General features: G+C 41.7%; 1 protein-coding gene across 1 annotated transcript in view; it reads right to left on the bottom strand.

Annotated features, from left to right (window-relative positions):
* dscc1 (DNA replication and sister chromatid cohesion 1) overlaps nucleotides 1–21,088 on the bottom strand; it is a 93,254-nt gene that overhangs the window by 58,526 nt on the left and 13,640 nt on the right. Inside the window, exon 3 of the mRNA XM_063042435.1 lies at nucleotides 3,879–4,047. Coding sequence (XP_062898505.1) covers nucleotides 3,879–4,047 — 169 coding nt within the window. The remainder of the gene's footprint in view (nucleotides 1–3,878; nucleotides 4,048–21,088) is intronic.

Genomic DNA, 21,088 nt, shown 5'->3' with positions numbered 1-21,088 from the left:
TACCGATTCAAAGCAGTCCTGTAAGCACTCCTGTGTTTCCCTTGTCCAACCTTCTTGGTCCTCCCCACTGGTGCAGCAGTCTTCAGTCTCTGCCTATACTCAGGAAACAGAAATACAGCCAGGTGATCAGATGTCCCGAAGTGAGGGTGTGGAATAGCACGGTAAGCATTCTTGATGGCAGTGTAACAATGGTCCAGTGTGTTGATTTCTCTGGCACTACAAGTGATCTGTTGATGGTAGTTGCTTAGTGATTTTTTCAAACTGGCCTGGTTAATATCTCCCAAAACAATGGTGGAGGCGTTAGGATGTGCTGTTTCATGCATGTTGATCCCATTGCTCAGATCATCTAAAGCATGACTGACATTGGCCTGAAGTGGAATGTATACTGCTACCAAAATGATCCTGGAGAACTCCTGCGGTTGGTAAAAACGACGGCACTTAACTGTTACATTCTTTCTTCCAGCCTTCAATCTCAGGTGTGGTCGACCCTCTATGAGTGATGACTGCTATCAAACGTGTTTCATGATAAACTCTTCGTGATGCTTGGACACAGCGATCTTGTTGCACTCTTGTCCACCTGACCTGGAACATCTAATGATTAGTGCCATTCATTCTACTTAACAAGAGAATTCTCCTCCATGATCCTGACCACAGTTTACATACTGCCAAAGGCCATCAGCAAACAAGAAACAGACTACTCAAATACCTTTCAAATTATTGTCAATTACTTCAATCAGGCTTGTTTGAAGAAATCTCGGTCCAATTATCATGCAGCACCAGGGGTCCCAACGCAGTCGAACATTGCTATACTACAATCAGGAATGCCTACTGTTCCATGCCTAGACCACATTTCGGTAAATCTGATCACTTGGCTGTCCTCCTCCTAACCCTATACAGGTAGAGGCTAAGAACCAAGGCTCCAGAAATAAGGACAACAAAGAGGCGGACACAGGAGACAGAGGGGCAACTATGGGTGGACTGGCCTGTGCTCAAGAACTCAGAGGATCTGAACAAATACACCATGGTTGTCACAGACTTTATAAAAACAGTCCCCACAAAATCATTCAGAGTCTTGCACAACTAGAAGCCCTGGAAGGCCAGATCAGTGGATTTCAGGTCCGAGGACCAAGTAAAATACAAGAGGTCCAGATACGATCTCCAGAAAGCCATCCTAGGTGTGAAGTGGCAATTCCAGACTAAACTTCAATCACTGAAGGATGTTCAACAGCTTTTGTAGGGGTTGCATGCCACCACTGCCTACAAAGTGAAACCAAGCAATATAGGTGACAACAAAGCTTCACTCCATAGGAACTCATGCCTTTTATGCTGGCTTTGACTGTCAAAACATGAAGGAACCATCACAAACTCCCACAGACCTTGTGATTTCAGTCTCTGAGGCCCACATGAGAACCCACAGAAAGCATCCGGCCTAGATGAGGTACTTGGCCAAGCACTAAAGACCCTGTGCTGATCAACTGGCTAGAGTGTTCACCATCTTTAACCTCTCATTTCAGCAATCTGAGGTATCTACCTGCTTCAAGCAGGCTTTAATTATACCAGTGTCTAAGAATCAAGTGGTAACCTGCCTCAATGACTATCATCCAGTAGCATTTACATCCACTGTGATGAACTCCTTTGAGACTGGTGATGAAATACGTCAACTCCTACCTTAGAAGCAACTTGGATCTACTCCCGTTTGCCTACTGCCACAACAGGTCAACAGCAGCTGCTATTTCATTGACTCTTCAGTCAACTCTGAAACATCTGGACAGTGAAGATACATACAACAGGATGCTCGTTATCGACTACAGCTCAGCATTGAAGCTATCATCCCCTCAAAACTAATCAATAAGCTTCAATACCTTTTATACAACTGATGAGGGGTACAGAAAGGGTAAATGCAAGCAAGCTTTTTCCCCCACTGATGTTGGGTGGGACTACAACCAGAGATCACAGCTTAAGGGTGAAAGGTAAGAAGTTTAAGGGGTACATGAGGGGAAACTTCTTCAGTCAGAGGGTTGTGAGAGTGTGGAACAAGCTGCCACCACAAGTGGTCCATGTGAGCTTGATAGTAGAGGCATGGAGGGCTGTGGTCCATGTACAGGTCATTGAGAGTAGGCATTTTAAATGTTTTTCAGCTTGGACTAGATGGGCCGAATGACCTGTTTCTATGACCTTGGCATCAGAACCTCCTTATGCTGTAGTCAATAAAAAGCATCCTGATGTATGCATCTTTGCTGTGCTGATGTTCCACAGGTTTTTTGGTCTTGGTCCACACACTTTTTAATATTTAACTGCTTAAGATGTACTTTTAATATTTTATGAGTCTTTCAAACAAAATACCTCTGATCTTCCACACACCTTGACATCTCAAAGCTTTTTCTTCCTATAAAGGTTGAATGAGAACCGTGATAAAGTAAGCATTCACTTGAAAGGATGTATGTTGTGACAAAAAGGTCCTGAAACCCATCCCACAAGCCAATCCATTTGACTGGCAGCTGCCTAATGATGTCATTGGCCACCCTCTCCTCTACTCTACAACTTATGTTCTCAGTATTATTTATTTAGTTTATAGGAAAAAGAAAAGGAAAAAAGTAAAAAGGGCCTATTAGTTAACCCAGTCCAAATACGCACATATTAGCTCATCTTGAAGTTGTCTTTAACTCAAGCACTGGACCTATGGCATACATGAAAGCACACACCAATTTCCCAACGTCACTCAAAATCCACCTCAAATAAACGGTGTCCCTCCCCCACCCCCACAGGAGTATTGGTCCTTCCTCCTTGAAGCCATTCATCTGCACAAAGCACCTTGTGCAACAGGGACAGCATCCTCAGCCACCTTCCCTCCTGTCTTCTTCCAGCTCCCGTGAAATGAAAAGGAAGTGCAAAAACAATGCTGTGGATTGTAACATCAAAACAGTGAGTCGTTGGCCTCCCCTCTTGCTCTCTCTCCCCCTCAGAGTATAAACACACACAAGATGCTAGTGTTGGGATGGACAATAGTTTTTGATGAACTCTAGATCCTGGTCTCTGGGGGTTTGCTATTGCTCGCACGATGGGTGGCAGCGGGGCTGAAGACTTCTGCTGGTGCGAGGGGGAGGGGAGGGGGAGGGTTGATGCTTTTGTTGCTACTTCTATGTGGGAGGGGGAAGGGAGGGCGGGCTTTGGGTTCTAATGCTTTTCTGTCATTCAACTTCTTTTGGATTTTTTTTTCCTCTCTTCTGTTTCATGGATATCTGCAAAGAGTAAGGATTTCATGTTGTATACTGTATACATTCTCTGATAATAAATTGAACCATTGAAACCAGAAATAAACTGCAAAAACCAAAACTTGGAAAAGCATGAAGTAAAGGCATCCATTAGTCTTGCGGGACCATGGATCTGCGCCTGGGAAGTCCTGGGCAAGGTTGTATGGAAGACCAGCAGTTGCCCACGCTGCAAGTCTCCCCTCTCCACAACACCAGTGTTGTCCAAGGGAAGGGCATTAGGACCCATACAGTTTGGCACTGGTGTCATCACAGAGCAATGTGTGATTAAGTGCCTTGCTCAAGGACACAACACGTTCCCTCGGCTGGGCTTGAACTCATGACCTTCAGGTCGCTAGTCCCATACCTTAACCACTTGGCCACATGGCCACGTGCCCACGTGGAAAAGCATACACGTTCTCTAAAAAGACCCAGCATCCCGTCACTTGCATTAAGCTACTTACGCTGCCATCCACCATCTCTGAAGAACAAGGAAATGCATTTTTTTTTTAAAGTTGTTCTGGCAGTACCTACACATACTGATACTTTAAAATAAATATCTGCTTCACAATATGTATGCAAAGTTTATTCTTCCTTAATAAAGCTTTTTTGTGTATGTAAAAGTTTCACCTGACAGTGCGTCAACTGTTGTGCACTTGTGTTGGGTGGAAGCTGATCGGGCGTTTTGCAGTCGGGGATGATGAGCAGCATGTTCGACGTATCAGCCACCTTTAAGTCATAGGTTTTATCTTCACTACACAATACAGCATGTTCATCCTTATCACCCCGGATAATCAAGCTAAAAAACAGGAAACAAAAAGGGAAACTAATTAAACAATGTCTGAACAGTATGAAGTCAAATATTTCCAACTTATTTGTAAACATCAAAATGTGAAAGATCCCACCCCTAACCCCTTACCTATGGACTGCTTGTCCCACACCCATGAGGAACATGGCTATACAATATCCATGCCAGGACTACCAGACTCAAAAACAGTTGCTTCCACAAACCATCAGTCTGACCAACACCTCCACTAACTAACCCACCCACCACCACTACATACACATCACCCAGCATGACTACAAGCACAAACATTCAGGCTATGTTTTTTCACATTTACTTGCACATTGTGTTTTATACGATTGCTTTCATATTTGTTGTGTTTATACTAATTGTGTTTTTATATTGCATTGGATCTTGAGCAACAATAATTTCAAAGTTCAAAGTAAATTTATTATCAAAGTACATATATGTCACCATATACAACCCTGAGATTCATTTCTTGCAGGCATTCACAGTAAATGCAAGAAACAATAGAATCAATGAAAGGCCACACCCAACAGGACAGACAAACAAGGTGCAAAAAAACAAACAACTGTGCAAATACAAAAAGAAAGAGAAAAAATGTAAAATAATAAATAAATATCAAGAACATGAGATGAAGTCTCCTTGAAAGTGAGTCCAGTTCAGTGTTGGGGTGAGTGAATTTGTCCCCACTGGTCCAAGAGCCTGATGGCTGATGGGTAATAACTGTTCCTGAACCTAGTGGTGCAAGTCCTGAGGCTCCTGTACCTTCTTTCTGATGGCAGCAGCAAAGAGAGAGTGGTCCAGATAGCAAGAATCCTTGACGGTGGATACTAGTTTCCTGTCACTGTATTCCATGTCGATGTGCTCAAGGGTGGAGAGGGCTTTATCCTTGATGGACTGAGCCATATTCACTATTTTTTGTCAGCTTTTCCATACAAGGGCATTGATGTTTCCCAGTAGGCCATGATGCAACCAGTCAATATACTCTCCACTACACATCTATAAGTTTGTCAAAGTTTTAGATGATGTGCGCCATCTGCGCAAACTTTGAAGAAATTAGAGGCACTACCACGCTATCTTTGTGATGGCACTTACATGCTGGATTCAGGACAGATCCAGTCAAGTGATAACACCAAGGAATTTAAAGTTGCTGACCCTCTCCACCTCCGATCATCCGATGAGACCTCTAGTTTCCTCAGTAATTAGCTCCTATAGTCTTGCTGACATCGAGTGACACAGGTTGTTGCTGTGGCACCACTCAGCCAGATTTTCAATCTCTCTCCTGTATGCTGATTTGTCACCACCAGTCAACAACAGTGGTGTCATTGGCAAACTTAAATATGGTATCGGGGTAGTGCTTAGCCTTACATTCATAAGCATAAAACAAGTAAAGCAGAGGGACAAGCACACAGCCTTGTGGTACACCTGTGCTGAGAGAGATTGTGGAGGAGATGCTGTTGCTAATCCAAATTGACTGACGAATCAATTTGCTTCTTTGACACTTGTTTACTGAAGAATGACAATATAACAACCTTGTGAATTAAATTTGTGTGTAGTCCTTAGCTTTCCAAGGGAGAAGCCTAGAAAGTCTGAACTGGCATTGATAGGCCATAGTTACAGACAATAGACAATAGGTGCAGGAGTAGGCCATTTGGCCCTTTGAGCCAGCACCACCATTCACTGTGATCATGGCTGATCATCCACAATCAGTACCCCGTTCCTGACTTCTCCCCATATCCCTTGACTCCGCTATCATTAAGAGCTCTATCTAACTCTTTATTGAAAGCATCCAGAGAATTGGCCTCCACTGCCTTCTGAGGCAGAGCATTCCACAGATCCACAACTCTCTGGGTGAAAAAGTTTTTCCTCAACTCCATTCTAAATGGCCTACCCCTTATTCTCAAACTGTGGCCTCTGGTTCTGGACTTCCCCAACATCGGGAACATGTTTCCTGCCTCTAGCGTGTCCAATCCCTTAATAATCTTATATGTTTCAATCAGATCCCCTCTCATCCTTCTAAATTCCAGTGTATACAAGCCCAGTCGCTCCAATCTTTCAACATATGACAGTCCCGCCATCCCGGGAATTAACGTCGTGAACCTCCGCTGCACTCGCTCAATAGCAAGAGTGTCCTTCCTCAAATTTGGAGACCAAAACTGTACACAATACTCCAGGTGTGGTCTCACCAGGGCCCTGTACAACTGCAGAAGGACCTCTTTGCTCCTATACTCAACTCCCCTTGTTATGAAGGCCAGCATGCCATTAGCTTTCTTCACTGCCTACTGTACCTGCATGCTTACTTTCAGTGACTGACGAACAAGGACACCAAGATCTCGTTGTACTTCCCCTTTTCCTAAATTGACACCATTCAAATAGTAATCTGCCTTCTTGTTCTTGCCACCAAAGTGGATAACCTCACATTTATCCACATTAAACTGCATCTGCCATGCATCTGCCCACTCTCCCAACCTGTCCAAGTCATCCTGCATTATCTCATCATCCTCCGCACATTTCACACTGCCACCCAGCTTTGTGTCATCTGCAAATGCGCTAATGTTACTTTTAATCCCTTCATCTAAATCATTAATGTATATTGTAAATAGCTGAGGTCCCAGCACTGAGCCTTGCAGTACCCCACTAATCACCGCCTGCCATTCTGAAAAGGACCCGTTAATCCCTACTTTATTTCCTGTCTGCCAACCAATTTTCTATCCAAGTCAATACCCTACCCCCAATACCATGTGCTCTAATTTTGCCCACTAATCTCCTACGTGGGACCTTATCAAAGGCTTTCTGAAAGATAGATAGATATACTTTATTAATCCCGAGGGAAATTTGGTTTCGTTACAGCCGCACCAACCAAGAATAGAGCGTAAATATAGCAATACAAAAAACCCCAACAATCAAACAACAAAATGCAAACTATGCCAGATGGAAAATAAGTCCAGGACCAGTCTATTGGCTCAGGGTGTCTGACCCTCCATGGAGGAGCTGCACGTTTGATGGCCACAGGCAGGAACGACCTCCCGTGCCGCCAGTGTTGTATCACGGTGGAATGTGGCCGAAGTCCAACAGTAAAAAGTTCAATATCCAGTCTGCAAACACGTTCCTCGATCGTAGTATACCTTGGATTGCACCATCCGTTGTTAACCAGATCAGTAAGCACGAAACTCCTTTACGCTTACCGCTCTCGAAGCACTTCCGGTCAGCCGGAATGGTATTACCACCAAACTCCTCTTCTCCAAAAGTCTCTGTTGTCTCGACCCGGTCCTCTTTCCTCAGCTTTGTGATCCCCCTCTGTGTGTTTTCCTCCGGATTTCAGCAGGGGTGTCCACTGCTCTGTTAGCTAAGCCACCTGGGATTTGCTGGTCCGTGGAATACACAATGCGACTTTGCTTCTGTCCCGCGTGCCGGGATGTAACCATTTCCAGCTCTACAGAAAACCTGAATAAAACTCTCTCTACCAGCATGTTAGAGAGGGTGCAGCTTCCACGTGTTACCATGAGAAAAAAAATACAAAAATAACATAAATTAAAAAGTAAGAAGAAGAAAGGTACACTACATCCACTGGCTCTCCCTTGTCCATTTTCATAGTTACATCCTCAAAAAAATTCCAGAAAATTAGTCAAGCATGATTTCCCCTTCGTAAATCCATGCTGACTCGGACCGATCCTGTTACTGCTATCCAAATGTGCCGCTATTTCATCCTTTATAATTGACTCCAGCATCTTCCCCACCACTGATGGCTAACTGGTCTATAATTCCCTATTTTCTCTCTCCCTCCTTGATAAAGTTCCTTTATTAACTCCAAACTCTCACTGATTGTTGATATAACAAAAAAAAAATCCCTCCCAAGCAAAAGTCTGAAACTGAACCACATTTTTTTTTGGAACATGAAAAACAAGAAAAAAAAATCTGCAAATGCTGGAAATCCAGGCAACGCACACTTATTGTTGGAGGAACTCAGCAGGCCAGGCAATACCTATGGAACAGAGTTGATGTTTTGGGTTGAGACCCTTCTGCAGGATTGGAGAAAAAAAGTTGAGGAGTAGAGTTAAAAGGTGGGGGGAGGGGAGGGAGAAACAAGATGATAGGTGAAACTGGAGGGGGAGGGGTGAAGTAGAACTGGGAAGTTGATTGGTGAAAGAGATACAGGGCTGGAGAAGGGGGAAATCCAATAGGAGAGGCCAGAAGGCCATAGAAGAACGAAAGGGGGGGGCGGGGGAGAGCACCAGAGGGAGGCTATGGGCAGGCAAGAAGATAACGCAAGAGATTTTGGAGAGGTTATCAATTTCACTCTTTATCAGTAACTAAAATTGGATGGGTATCTATTTTTATTAAATCTAAAATCGCTTTCATACATTTTAATACTTTTACTGATTCAATTGGAAGATATTTAATTGTTACTGGTCTGTTATGTCATCAAAAGGTGGCTCTAGTGTGTGTTTATGCACCTAATATAGATAGCCCTGAATTTTTAAAGAAACTATTTTCTGCGCTGCCAAATTTAAATGAACACAAGTTGATTATGGGCGGTGACTTCAATTGCTGTTTAAATCCTTCGATTGATAGGTCATCAACCAATCCGTTGCTTCCTAATAAGGCTGCGACTTGTATTACTCTTTTTTATTGGAATACAGTTTGGTTGATATCTGGAAATTTATACATCCTAAAGATAGGGATTTTTGTTTCTTTTCGCATGTATATCATAAATACTCAAGAATTGATTATTTTTTTGCTGGATACACAGTTGGTGCCCTTTGTTGCCAATTGCACGTATGATGTCATCACGTTATTGGACCACGCACCCATGAAATTAACATTTAGATTTCCTGATAACATTTAAAATCTTCTCAGTGGAGACTTAATACTACATTATTGCAGAACTTAGCTTTTGTAAGTTTTATTAAAGAACAAATTTCTTTATATTTTGAATTAAATACAACTGAGGGAATGTCAAATTTGGTTATTTGGGATATGATGCAATCTTTTCTCAGGGGACAGACAATTTCATATTCAGTAGTTTTAAGACGGAAAACCAAAGCGGAACTTTTAGTGATTACTAACAGGATTAAAGAAAGATAAAGTTTATTCAGTAACACCTAATGAAGATCTTTATAAGGAAAGGGTGGAACTTCAAACACAGCATGATTTGCTTTTGACCTTTCCCATTGAGCAGCAACTTCTCAAATCTAAAAGTCAATTTTACATACATGGGGATAAGTCAAGCAAATTGTGGGCTGGTCAATTAAAAGCAGATATGGCTAGAAGACAGATTTTGAAAACACGAAGAGCTGATAGAATTGAAATGTCAGATGGTCAGAAATTAATAACGTATTTCTGGATTTCTATTCTAACCTTTATAAATCTGACTTTTCAGACAATACTACTTCTATGAATAGATTTTTGCAAAAGCTGAATATACCTAAAATTTCTACTCAAGATATGAATGCATTAGATGTGCCTATTAAACAAGAGGAAATAACAAGGGCTATATCCTCTCTTCAATCAGGTAAGGCTCCGGGACCAGATGGATACACAGTGGAATTTTCTCTTTCTTTTTCAATCTTTTTATTAAGTTTCAAAATCAAACATAACAATAATAATAATGACACATAGAGATCGGGATTACAATACTAATAGTTAACATGAACAAGCACAGATTCCAAGTAACAAATATAGTTTAGCCTCCCAATCTCAAGTAACTGACCATGAAAAAGATATTTTATAAAGAAAAAAAAGAAAAACCCCTAAACTAAATGGCGGAAATTTTTAAGACTTTTACTGAGATACTTACACCTTATTTATGTCAAGTTTTCACTGCTTCTATATCCTCTGGGACTCTCCCAAAAACTTTTTATGAGGCATTAAATTCACTAATTCCTAAAAAAGATAAAGATTTATCTGAATGTGCCTCTTACAGACCAATTTCTTTACTAAATGTGGATTTTAAAATTCTTTTTAAAATTTTGGCTAATAGGATTGAGAATATTTTATCTAAGGTTATCTCTAACGATCAAACTGGATTTATTAAGAATAGATATTCACACTTCTAATATTCAGATTCTATTGAACATTATTTATTCCTCTCCATCCAAAGAACCTGAATGTGTCGTTTCCCTTGCCGCAGAGAAAGCCTTTGATAGGGTGGAGTGGTTTTATTTATTTGAAATTTTAGAAAGATTTAATTTTGGTCCAGCTTTTACTTCCTGGATGAGGTTGATCTATCAAACTCCTATGGCTGCAGTTATAACTAACAATCAAAAATCTCCCTATTTTAGACTATACAGAGGTACCCAGCAGGGCTGTCCTCCTAGTCCTTTGTTATTTAACTTGGCTCTGGAACCTCTGGCTATTGCTCTTCAGAATTCCAATAGTATTCAGGGTATTAACAGAGGGGATAAAATGCATAAGGTTTCGTTGTATGCAGATGACTTGTTAGTCTACATTTCAGATCCTAAGAAATCTATTCCTTCTATGTTATTCATATTCTCCGAATTTAGTAGTTTTTCTGGATACAAGTTAAATTTATACAAAAGTGAGCTATTTCTCATTAATAATCATTTGGATCAGTATGAGCAATTACCTTTTAGTATTCCTAAAAATCAATTTACTTATCTTAGTATTAAAGTTACTAAGAATTTTAAAGATATATATAATTTTCTCCCATTAGTTGATTATACCCAACAAATACTTTCTAAATGGTCTCCTATGACACTATCATTAATTGGTCAAATTAATGCTATTAAAATGATAGTTCTATCGAAATTCTTATATATATTTCAATTCTTCATTTGTTCCTAAACGGTTTTTTGATAGAATAGACTCTAAAATTTTATCCTATATTTGGAACAACAAAAATCCTAGATTGAGTAAACCTTTATTGCAGAAATTTTAAAAAGGACGGTGGTATGGCTTTGCCAAATCTTAGTCTGTAATACTGGGCAATTAATATTCCATATATTACCTGTTGGATACATTATTCAGACATATATGACTGTCCTTTATGGGTGGATTTGGAGAAAAACTCGGTGAAGAGGTACTCCTTGGCCTCTTTACTGGGAGCTCCTCTTCCTTTTCTGCTCTCTAAGATTGGTAGACAAGACCTTAATCCTATTATTAAACATACAGTAAGAATTTGGTTTCAGTTTCGCAGATTTTTTGAATTAAATAATTTTGTCCTTTCTAGTAATATATATCATAATTATTTTTTTAAACCATCAATTTTAGATAGGCTTTTTAAATTTGGAAAACCAAAGGAATAATAACTTTTTCGGATTTCTTTATAGGGGATTTTTTCATGTCTTTTACTCAGCTAGCAGATAAATTTGATTTATCCAATGTACACTTTTTTTTAGATATTTACAAATTAGGAATTTTTTTTTTATACATACTTTGCTTCCAAGTTATCCCTCCGCTTATCCATCTAATATAATAGATACCTTCTTCCAGGTTAAACCACTCCAAAAAGGATTAATAGCTACAATTTACAAATGGTTATTGAATTTACGAATGATATCTAATGATAAAATTAAAGCTGCCTGGGAATTGGAATTTCAAGAGTTACTTTCCGATAATCAATGGAGTAAAATGTTTCATCTGGTAAATACTTCATCTATTTGTGCCCGTCATTCCTTGATACAGTTCAGGGCAGTGCATCAGGCACATATGTCAAAGGATAAATTAGCCTATATTTTTCCCGGTATTAATCCTGTTTGTGATTGATGTAATACTCAGGTGGCCACTTCACATGTTTTGGTCTTGCATAAAGTTAGAGAAATTTTTGGAAAGATGTTTTTAAAACCTTATCAAAAGTGCTGGATCTGGATTTACAACCAAACTTATTTACAGCTATTTTTGGGATTATTCCATCGGAAGCAGGATATAAAGCTATTTCAACCCTCTTGACTAGGAAAGCCATTTTACTTAAATGGAAGGACCCTAACCCTCCTACTGCCTTTTATTGTCTTTCCTCTATCATGTCCTGTTCAAGTCTAGAGAAAATAAAAAGTCGGACATTGGATACATCCTTTAAATTTGAAGAAATCTGGCAACCTTATATTCAATATTTTCATATGTTCTGATTTTTGTACTGATTGTCTTCCAGCTATTTTTTCAGAACCTTGGATTTGAACCTCTTCTTTTGGTGTTTCTCTCAGGATGGACTGCCCAGTCCTTTTTTTTTTACTGTTTAGAATAGTGTTTTTTTTCTTTTTTTATATATAAAAATTTCTAATAGTCCTTCCTTTCTTCATAAATTGATAAGAGGAGAATGAATTACATTTTTTTCTGTATTATACATTCTATATCAAACTTGTACTTTGTAGATCAACTATGTATGATTCTGATATTGTCTATTTTACCTTCTGTATGTACTGTTATTGACATATATACCAGAGATATTCTCCTCTTGTTTGTATACACACTTTTTAAAAAAAAAAATCAATAAAAAGATTGAAAAAAGAAAGAAAGAAAGGTGAGAAAGGGAAAAGGGGATGGGGAATGGTAAGGGGGGGGGCAGTGCCATTACCAGAAGTTCAAGAAATCAATGTTCATGCCATCAGGTTGGAGACTTCCCAGATAAATATATGGCGTTGTTCCTCCAACCTGAGTGTGGCCTCATTGCAATGGTAGAGGAGGCCATGGACTGACATGTCGGAATGGGAATGGGAAGTACATTAAAATTAGTGGCCACTGGGAGATCCCACTTTTTCCAGTGGATGGAGCACAGGTGCTCGGTGAAGCAGTCTCCCAATCTACTTTGGGTCTCACCAATATACAGGAGCCACACCAGCATTAGACACACTATATTACCTCAACAGACCTACAGGTAAAGTGAAGGACAGTTTGGGGCCCTGACTGGTAGTGAGGGAGGAGGTGTAGGGGCAGGTGTGTTGTTGTTGTTCGTCCATCGTTGACGTCGATGAAGACCTCGACACCATAATGATGGTGTCGAGACTAGCGCGTGATTTGGATTTAAGTGAGGGAGAGTTGCACAGCGTCAGCCTCACTCTCTCTTCCCAATTCCCATCTGGGTCCAGTGGCAAGACAGAGTCTAGACGGCTGGAGATGGGACTAGGCACAGTGGATGACCAGGACATCTTCTGTGTCTTGTCCTGCTCTGCACGTTCCACGACGCTTGCAGAGACCGCCTTCTTGACCGTTGGACCTTCCATTGGTCTCATCCGCTCAATCCGCAGGAGTCTGTCTTCACATGCTGGGATGGACAACTCCCTATCTCACCGAGGGTTTGAGACCCGTCGGCTACCCTCACCTGGTTTAGCCGGCTTGTCGAAGCCGTTGCCCGGGGTGCGGCCGCTGTCGCATGCAAACAGCTACGAGGAGCCACAGATGAGAGCTGAGTGCCAGGTGGGGACTAACCGCCCTGAAAAGGATGCGACATGTTCCCCCACCAGAGGTGCTACCCCTCCCTGACACCCCATATACCAGGGGCAGGTGTAGCACCTGTTCCACTTACAAGTTTAATTGCCAGGAGGGAGATCAGTGGAGAGGGACAAATGGACAGGAGTGTCACGTAGGGAGCGATCCCTGCAGAAAGCAGGAAGTGGAGGGGAGGGAAAGATGTACTCAGTAGTGGGATCCAGTTGGAGATGGTGGAAGTTGCGGAGAGTTATGTACTGAATGCAGAGGCTGGAGCCATGGTAGGTGAGGACAAGAGGAACCTATCCCTGGTAGGGTGGCGGGAGGATGGTTTGAGAGCAGCACTGATGGTGGAGGAAGGGAAGCCCCTTTCTTTGAGGAAGGATGACATCTCCTTCGTTCTGGAATGAAAAGTCTCATCCTGAGAGCAGATGCAGCTGAAATGGAGGAATTGAGGAGAAGGGGGTTGCGTTTTTGCAAGTAACAAGGTAAGAGGTATAATCCAGGTAGCTGTGAGAGTCCTTGAGAGTCCAGAGATAGAGAAAGAGCAATCGAGAAAGGGGAGGGAAGTGTCGGAAATGGACCAGGTAAATTTGAGGGCAGGGTGGAAGCGATGTGGGTGAAGTCGACAAGTTCTGCATGGGTGCAGGAAGCAGCACCAATGCAGTCATTGATGTAGCATAGGAAAAGTGGAGAACAGCTGCCATAGATGCTGCCTGGCCTGCGGAGTTCCTCCAACATTTGTGTGCATTTTTTTTGGAACATGTGTAACCTATAACAGTGAAGTTACATTTAAAATGTTTTATAACATTACTAAGTCAACATCAATTGTTATTTCCAATTATATCCCAGCCTTAGCTCATCTTGTGCTGAAATATTTCTGTGCCTTTCTCAATTATTTCTATGCACTTTTCTGGTCTTCCTCTGTAAAAACTTCATGCTTCCTTAAACTATACAGTGGTGCTGGGAAGTTTGTGAACCCTGTAGAAATTTTCTCTATTACTGCATAAATATGACCTAAAATGTAATCAAATCCTCAGCAATTACTAAATCTAGATAGAGAACCCAGCTAAATAAATAACAAAAAATGACACTTGTTTATTTATTTCAGAAAAGTGATCCAATATTACACGTATGTGTTGGGAAAAGTATGTGAATCTCTGGAGTAATGCCTTCTGCAACAGTTATTTGGAATCAGGTGTTCCAATCAATGAGATAAGCTTGGAGGTGTGGGTTGTAGAGGTCCCTGACCTATATAAAAAAAGAAAGTCAGGTTACTGACAGAGCCTGCTTTTCTCACGAAAGATCTGTTATGTGCACCATGCCTCGATCAAAACAACTTTCAGAGGACCTTAGAAGAAGAATTGTAGAGATGCATGAAGCTGGAAAAGGCTACAAAGCCATTCCTGAAGACCTGAATGTTCATCAGTCCACAGTAAGAGAAATTGTCTATAAACAGAAGAACTTCAGTACTGTTGCTACTCTCCCTAGGAGTGGGCATCCTGCGAAGATCACACCAAGAGCACAGCGACACTCACAACACAGTTCGTGTTGTGAGTGTTGCTTTGACCCCAGCATCTGCAGATTATTTTGTGTTTACACCAAGAGCACAACATGCATTGCAAAAGGGTGAAAAGAACCCAAAGGTAACAGCAAAAGATCTGCAGAAATCTCCAGAACTTGTTTAAGTCTCTGTTTACATGTCCACTGCAAGAAAAACACTGTACAAGAATGGTGTTCATGGACGGACACCACTGAGGAAACCATTGCTCTCCAAAATAAAAAATATTGCTGCATATCTCAAGTTTGCAAAAGACAACCTGGATGTTCCACAATACATCTGGGACAATGTTCTGTGGACAGAAAAGACAAAAGTTGTATTTTCTTGGCAGAAATGCACTTTTCTACGTTTGGAGGGAAAGGGGCACTGCACACCAACATCAAAACCTCATCTATATACTACTAAAACTCTCACGCTCTGTCTGTCTGTTTGTGACCTTCAATTAGCGCAAACGATGCATTACAGCGGCACTTTTTCTGGCTAAGTCGAATTAAAATGCGCTAAATTACAGAATGCAGGGTTAGATATTCGTATAAAATTCGCCAAAAATCAACAGGCTGCCTTTCACCCGAGAGCCGACTGGCCATCATGGAAATCGGGACGTGACAGCCCGACGCATGCGCATGGCCAGCCTCAGCAGCAACACTTACTGGAGCAAAAGGACAGGGCAGCTCTATTTCAAGGGCACAAAATAATCTGCAGATGCTGGGGTCAAAGCGACACTCACAACACGCTGGAGGAACTCAGCAGGTCGGGCAGCATCTGAAGAAAAGAACAGTCAACGTTTCGGGCCAGAACCCTTCGTCAGGACTGAAGACGGAGGGGGCAGGGGCCCTATAAATAAGGTGGGGGGGAGGATGGGAAGGAGAAGGCTGGTAGGTGCCAGTTGAAAAACCAGTAAGGGGAAAGATAAAGGGTGGGGAAGGGGATAGGCAGGAAAGGTGAAGAAGGAATAGGGAAAAGCACAATGGATAGCAGAAGGAGGTGGAACCATGAGGGAGGTGATAGGCAGCTGGGGGAGGGGGCAGAGTGAAACTAGGATGGGAGACGGGAGGGGGAGGAATTTCAAGGGGTCACATTCTGCAAATCGCCATCAGCATGTGCAGGTTTGGGACAGATCTAACTGCCACCCATCAATAAGAGATAATTAAATCTTATTGTAATGACGTACTTCAAGACACCCATAAAACCCCTTGCTGTAGTCAAAGGACAGCGGTGACCATATCATGTCCATTTAGGAGACCGCCAACCACATCATCAAGAATAATCAGCATCCTTTGGTGTTAGTGCTTTATATCTTCTATGCAGCATTAGGGTAAAAAAAAATGGTCAGCCTAATTATGCCACGTGGAAAGGGAAGGGGGACATTATGGTCAAGGAATAGTGCCAAACGTCGTCAGGAAGCAGCAAGGAGAGAGAGAGAACAAGAATCGGATGAGGCCAGGGCCCCATGACTCCAGGATCAAAGAATCAGGACAAAAAAAGATGAGAGAAGAAGAGACAGAGGAGGAGAGGCATGCACGTCTCCAGGATCAGAGAAAAACAACAAACAGCAGAAGAGCTGAAGAGACAGGGGATGAAAGGGCTGCATGTCTCCAGAATGACAACGAGAGGCACAAGGGTGGCAGATAAACCAGAAATGATGCCATCAAAAGTGTCCTTCGTTAAATGAGGAGCCGCGATATTTGCTCTGCTATGCGTGGTTCGTCTTTAATAAACTGAGGTTTTCTACTTCAGTTTCCAAAGCAAAGCGATACCAATAGCATTCAGGAAAATTTAATGTTCATTCTGCTCATATCAGACTGCACTACCCTTCTCTCAAAGAGTGCCCCAGCGGGTCACCCGTTGTCTAGTCCCAACTGTGAAGCATGGTGGAAGGAGCATCACGGTTTGGAGCTGCTTGCTGCCTCAGGGCCTGGACAGCTTGCAATCATTGAGGGAACAATGAATTCAAAAATCGAAACAAGACATTTTACAGGAGAATATCAGAGTAGCAGTCCATCCCCTGAAGCTTAATAGAAAGCTGGATAATGCAACAAGACAATGATCCAAAAGACAAAAGTAAATCAACAACAGAATGGTTTAAAAAGAAGAAAATTCATATTTTGGAATGGCCAAGTCAAAGTGTTGACTTTGAAATGTTGTGGAAGGATCTGAAGTAAGGAGGCCCACCAGAGTAGAAGCAGTTTTGTAAGGAGGAATGGCCTAAATGGCCGATGTGCAACACTGATCAACAGTTACCGGAAACATTTGAAGTTCTTGCTGTACAAGGGGGCACACCAGTTACTGAAAGCAAAGGTTCACATACTTTTCCCAACAAATATGTAACATTGGATCATTTTCCTCAATAAATAAATGAACGAGTATAATGTTTTTGTGTTATTTTTTAATTGGGTTCTCTTTATCTAGTTTTAGGACTTACGTGATGATCTAATCACATTTTGGGTCATATTTATGCAGAAATAGAGAAAATTCTACATGGTTCACAAACTTTCTAGCACCACTATATACTGTATTAACTTAGATCAAGTACATTCATGAGCAGCCTTGCATTCAACAGCGCACATTGATTCCCAGTAAAGCAATGCCTCATTTTAACGTTCTCACATGTCTATAAACTTCACCCTTCCCCATCCCTCCACCCGCTCATCTTCTCTAAATTTTAATCTCTCCACCGTCAGCATCCTTGCTTTTCCCCACAAGGCTCGAGGATATGGTACTTATTTCCCAATCTTTGCTGCTTCTTTACTCCCCTTTGTTCCTTTCAGTCACTTCTTGAAACCCGACTCTTCCCCAACCTTTCGATCATATGCTTGAATACCTCCCTATGTGGTTTGGCATCAGCTGTGGCTTGGTAATGATCCTCTCAGATGCACTTGACGATATTTTGTGATGGTGTTTGAAATATTACATAATTACACAATCTACCATTTTGTTCCTGTTTCTTCCCCTGAAATGTTAAGTGCACAATTAATGGGAGAATTCATGAAGTATCCCACCCATCCTGCTTATGGATGGTTTGTCCACTCCCATCGGGGAGGAGGCTATGGAGCATACACGCCAGGGCCATCAGACTCAAAAACAGTTACTTCCACATCAGCCACTCCTCTCCAAAGTCCCTCACCAACCTTCATCTCCCACCTCCTGTTCGCTGTCACTTGACACTTACATTCCACACCTCATACCTATACTGACACAGTCCCCCACCACCCCCTTCACTGTCACTTTACACTGACACCCGACACCTCATAATTATACTGACGCACTCACTGACGTACTGTTTTTAACATGCCCTGCTGCTACCTCAGAGTTCCTCTTGCCAAGAGTCACTTTATCATTTCCTATCAGAGTCACTATATGTTCAAATACACTGCACTTAGAGTCACTTTATATACATACAATTGGTCCATGTATATAAGCTAATCTGATGTATATGTGGCACTCAGTTACTTGTACAATGTTTTAGAGAACAGCTTTCATATTTACATTTGATGTTTTTATGCTTTGTTTTTTTTTAAAGCTGCATCGGATCCTGAGTCACAATTATATCGCTCTCCTTTACGCTGGTGTACTGAAGAATTAGAATAAACCACCTCGGGCTGGCTGGTGGCACAATGTCTGACTGTCTGGTGTGACACGCTAAAAAAAAACAATCTTGAATCTTAACCTTTAAATGATGTTCGAGGATCCCCATAAAGGTTCGTGGGAACTAGTCAGGCTCATCATACACACCTTTGTAGTCCATAAGCCACAGAAGCAAAATTAGGCCATTCAGCTCATTGAGTCTGCTCCACCATATCAACAAGTACATTTTTAGTGTTAGCCAGGTATTTTGAAAGGAAAGGCTGGATGGACGAGCCGCCAGAGGGAGTGGGTTAAGGTTTCAGAAGTGTTTGAAATTATGGGAGGCATAGATAAGGTGGGTGGTAACAGTGTTTTCCCCAGGGCAGGGGAGTCCAAAATTGGGGGCACAGGTTTAGGGTGAGAGGGGAAAGACTTATAAGGGACCTGAGGGACAACCACCCCAGAGGGTGGTGAGTATATGAAACGAGCTGCCAGAGGATGTGGTTGAAGCAGGTAGAGTCGTAGAGCATAAACCTACCAGCGAGAAACAGGCCTTTCAGCCATGTAGTCTGTTATTCTGCCCAGTCCCGTTGACCCACATCGACCACAGCCCTCTATACCCCTCCTATCCATGTACTCATCCAAATCTCTCTTATCTGTTGAAATCAAAGCCGCATCCACCACTTGCACTAACAGCTCATTCTAGACTCATACCACCCTCTGAGTGAAGAGTTCTCCATGACAACAAAAAAGCCTTTAGTGTTGTCATGGTTCAAACAGTAGCACTCTCACTTCACAGTCAAAAAGCAGTGAGCTAGAGTCCAAATGTCCCTCAGAGGTGTGGCAGTAGCTCATTACTGAAACAATACTGCTTTGCCCAAGACCCACCCGTCAGATGATTTTTTTATATAAACTAGGGCCTGACTTCTCTTCCCATGAAAGTAAACATTCCTTAAGAATACAAAACTTATACCCAGGATTATGGAAAAGGTCCCACTTTTGACATCACTAATTGCCTTCATCAGTCAGGGCACTGGGCACTGGGCATTGAGAAGAGAACTCGGGAAGTCACAATGCACCTGAAAAACACTTTGGTTGGGTCACATTTGGAATACTGTGTGAAGTTCTGATCACTCTTCAATGATGAGCAGGCTTTGTGGAAGGTGAAGAAGAATTTCATTGGGATGCTGCCTGGATTAGAGAATACCAGATCATAAGCAAAAACTGGACCAACTTGGATTGTTTGATCCACAGCAGGGGTTCCCAACCTGGGATGTGTGGACCCCTCAGTTACTGACCAGAGTCCATGGCATTAAAAAAAAGTTGTGAACCCTTGATCTAGAGCACTGGGGGCTGAGGGGAGACCTGCCAGAGGTAGAAAATTATCAGTCATAAACAAGGCATACAAGGTTTCCAACCTTTTTAGGCCATTTGACTCCCATTAACCATAGGGTCCATGGACCTTCAGGTTGGAAGTTTCCCATATCTGCTGCAATTTTCCTACAGCCACAACTGGTCAATAGCAGATGTAATTTCTCCTCCTCTTCATTCTACTGTGGACTATCTGGACAACAGAAACACATACATCATGCTGTTGTTCATTGACCGCAGCTTGGAGTACAACACAATCACCCCATCCATACTCACAGGTCTCTCTACCTCCTTCTGCAATTGAATACTGAACTTCCCCATCAGCAGACCTCAATCAGTGAGGACTAGTAATACACCTCCTCACTATTGTCAACACGGACGCATCTCCAGGCTGTGTGCCCCCTGCTCTTCTCTCTATACAAACATGACAGTGTGTTGAGCACAGCCACAATGACACATACAACTTCGCCAACAATAGCAGCCATCAAGAAAGATCCCCACTATCTGGACAGGAGAAACAGAAGCTTTAAGTCCCTCATCACCATGTTTAAGAACATATAATTCTCTCAAACATTCAGTTCATGAACAACTTAACAGCACAATGATCTCATAGCACTAAAATGGACTTTTCCTGTTCTAATTATGTTCTTTTTGTAAGAATTAAATTTAATTTCATTTAAATTTTTAATATTTACTAATTTTAACTATTTTTAATATCTTTAATATTTAATATTTGTAATCCAGGGAGTGTGAAGTGCAGAATCAAATATCGCTGTGATGGTACATTCTAGTACCAATTGTTTGGCGACAATAAAGTATAAAGTATAATTTAGATTTAAGTTATGCTTTTCTTGTGAATGAGTGGGTTTTCTCCAGGTGCTCCAGTTCCCTCCCACAGTCCAAAGACGTACTGAGTAGGTGATTGTAAATTGTCCTGTGATTAGGATCGTCTTTGTCAGGGATTGCTGAGACAGCATGACCTGAACGGCCAGAAGGAGCCACTCCGCGTTGTATCACTAAATAAAATAAAATAATAAATATGATGCTGTGTGCCTGTGGTGCTGCTGCAAGTACGTTTTTCATTGCACCTGTGCACACATGTAGATGACAATAAACACAACTTTGACTTTGATAAATGTCATACACTAAAGGACA

The sequence above is a fragment of the Mobula hypostoma genome, chromosome 1 (assembly GCF_963921235.1).
Source record: "Mobula hypostoma chromosome 1, sMobHyp1.1, whole genome shotgun sequence".
Taxonomy (NCBI): Eukaryota; Metazoa; Chordata; class Chondrichthyes; order Myliobatiformes; family Myliobatidae; genus Mobula; species Mobula hypostoma.
This window is presented reverse-complemented; position numbering and strand designations above follow the sequence as displayed.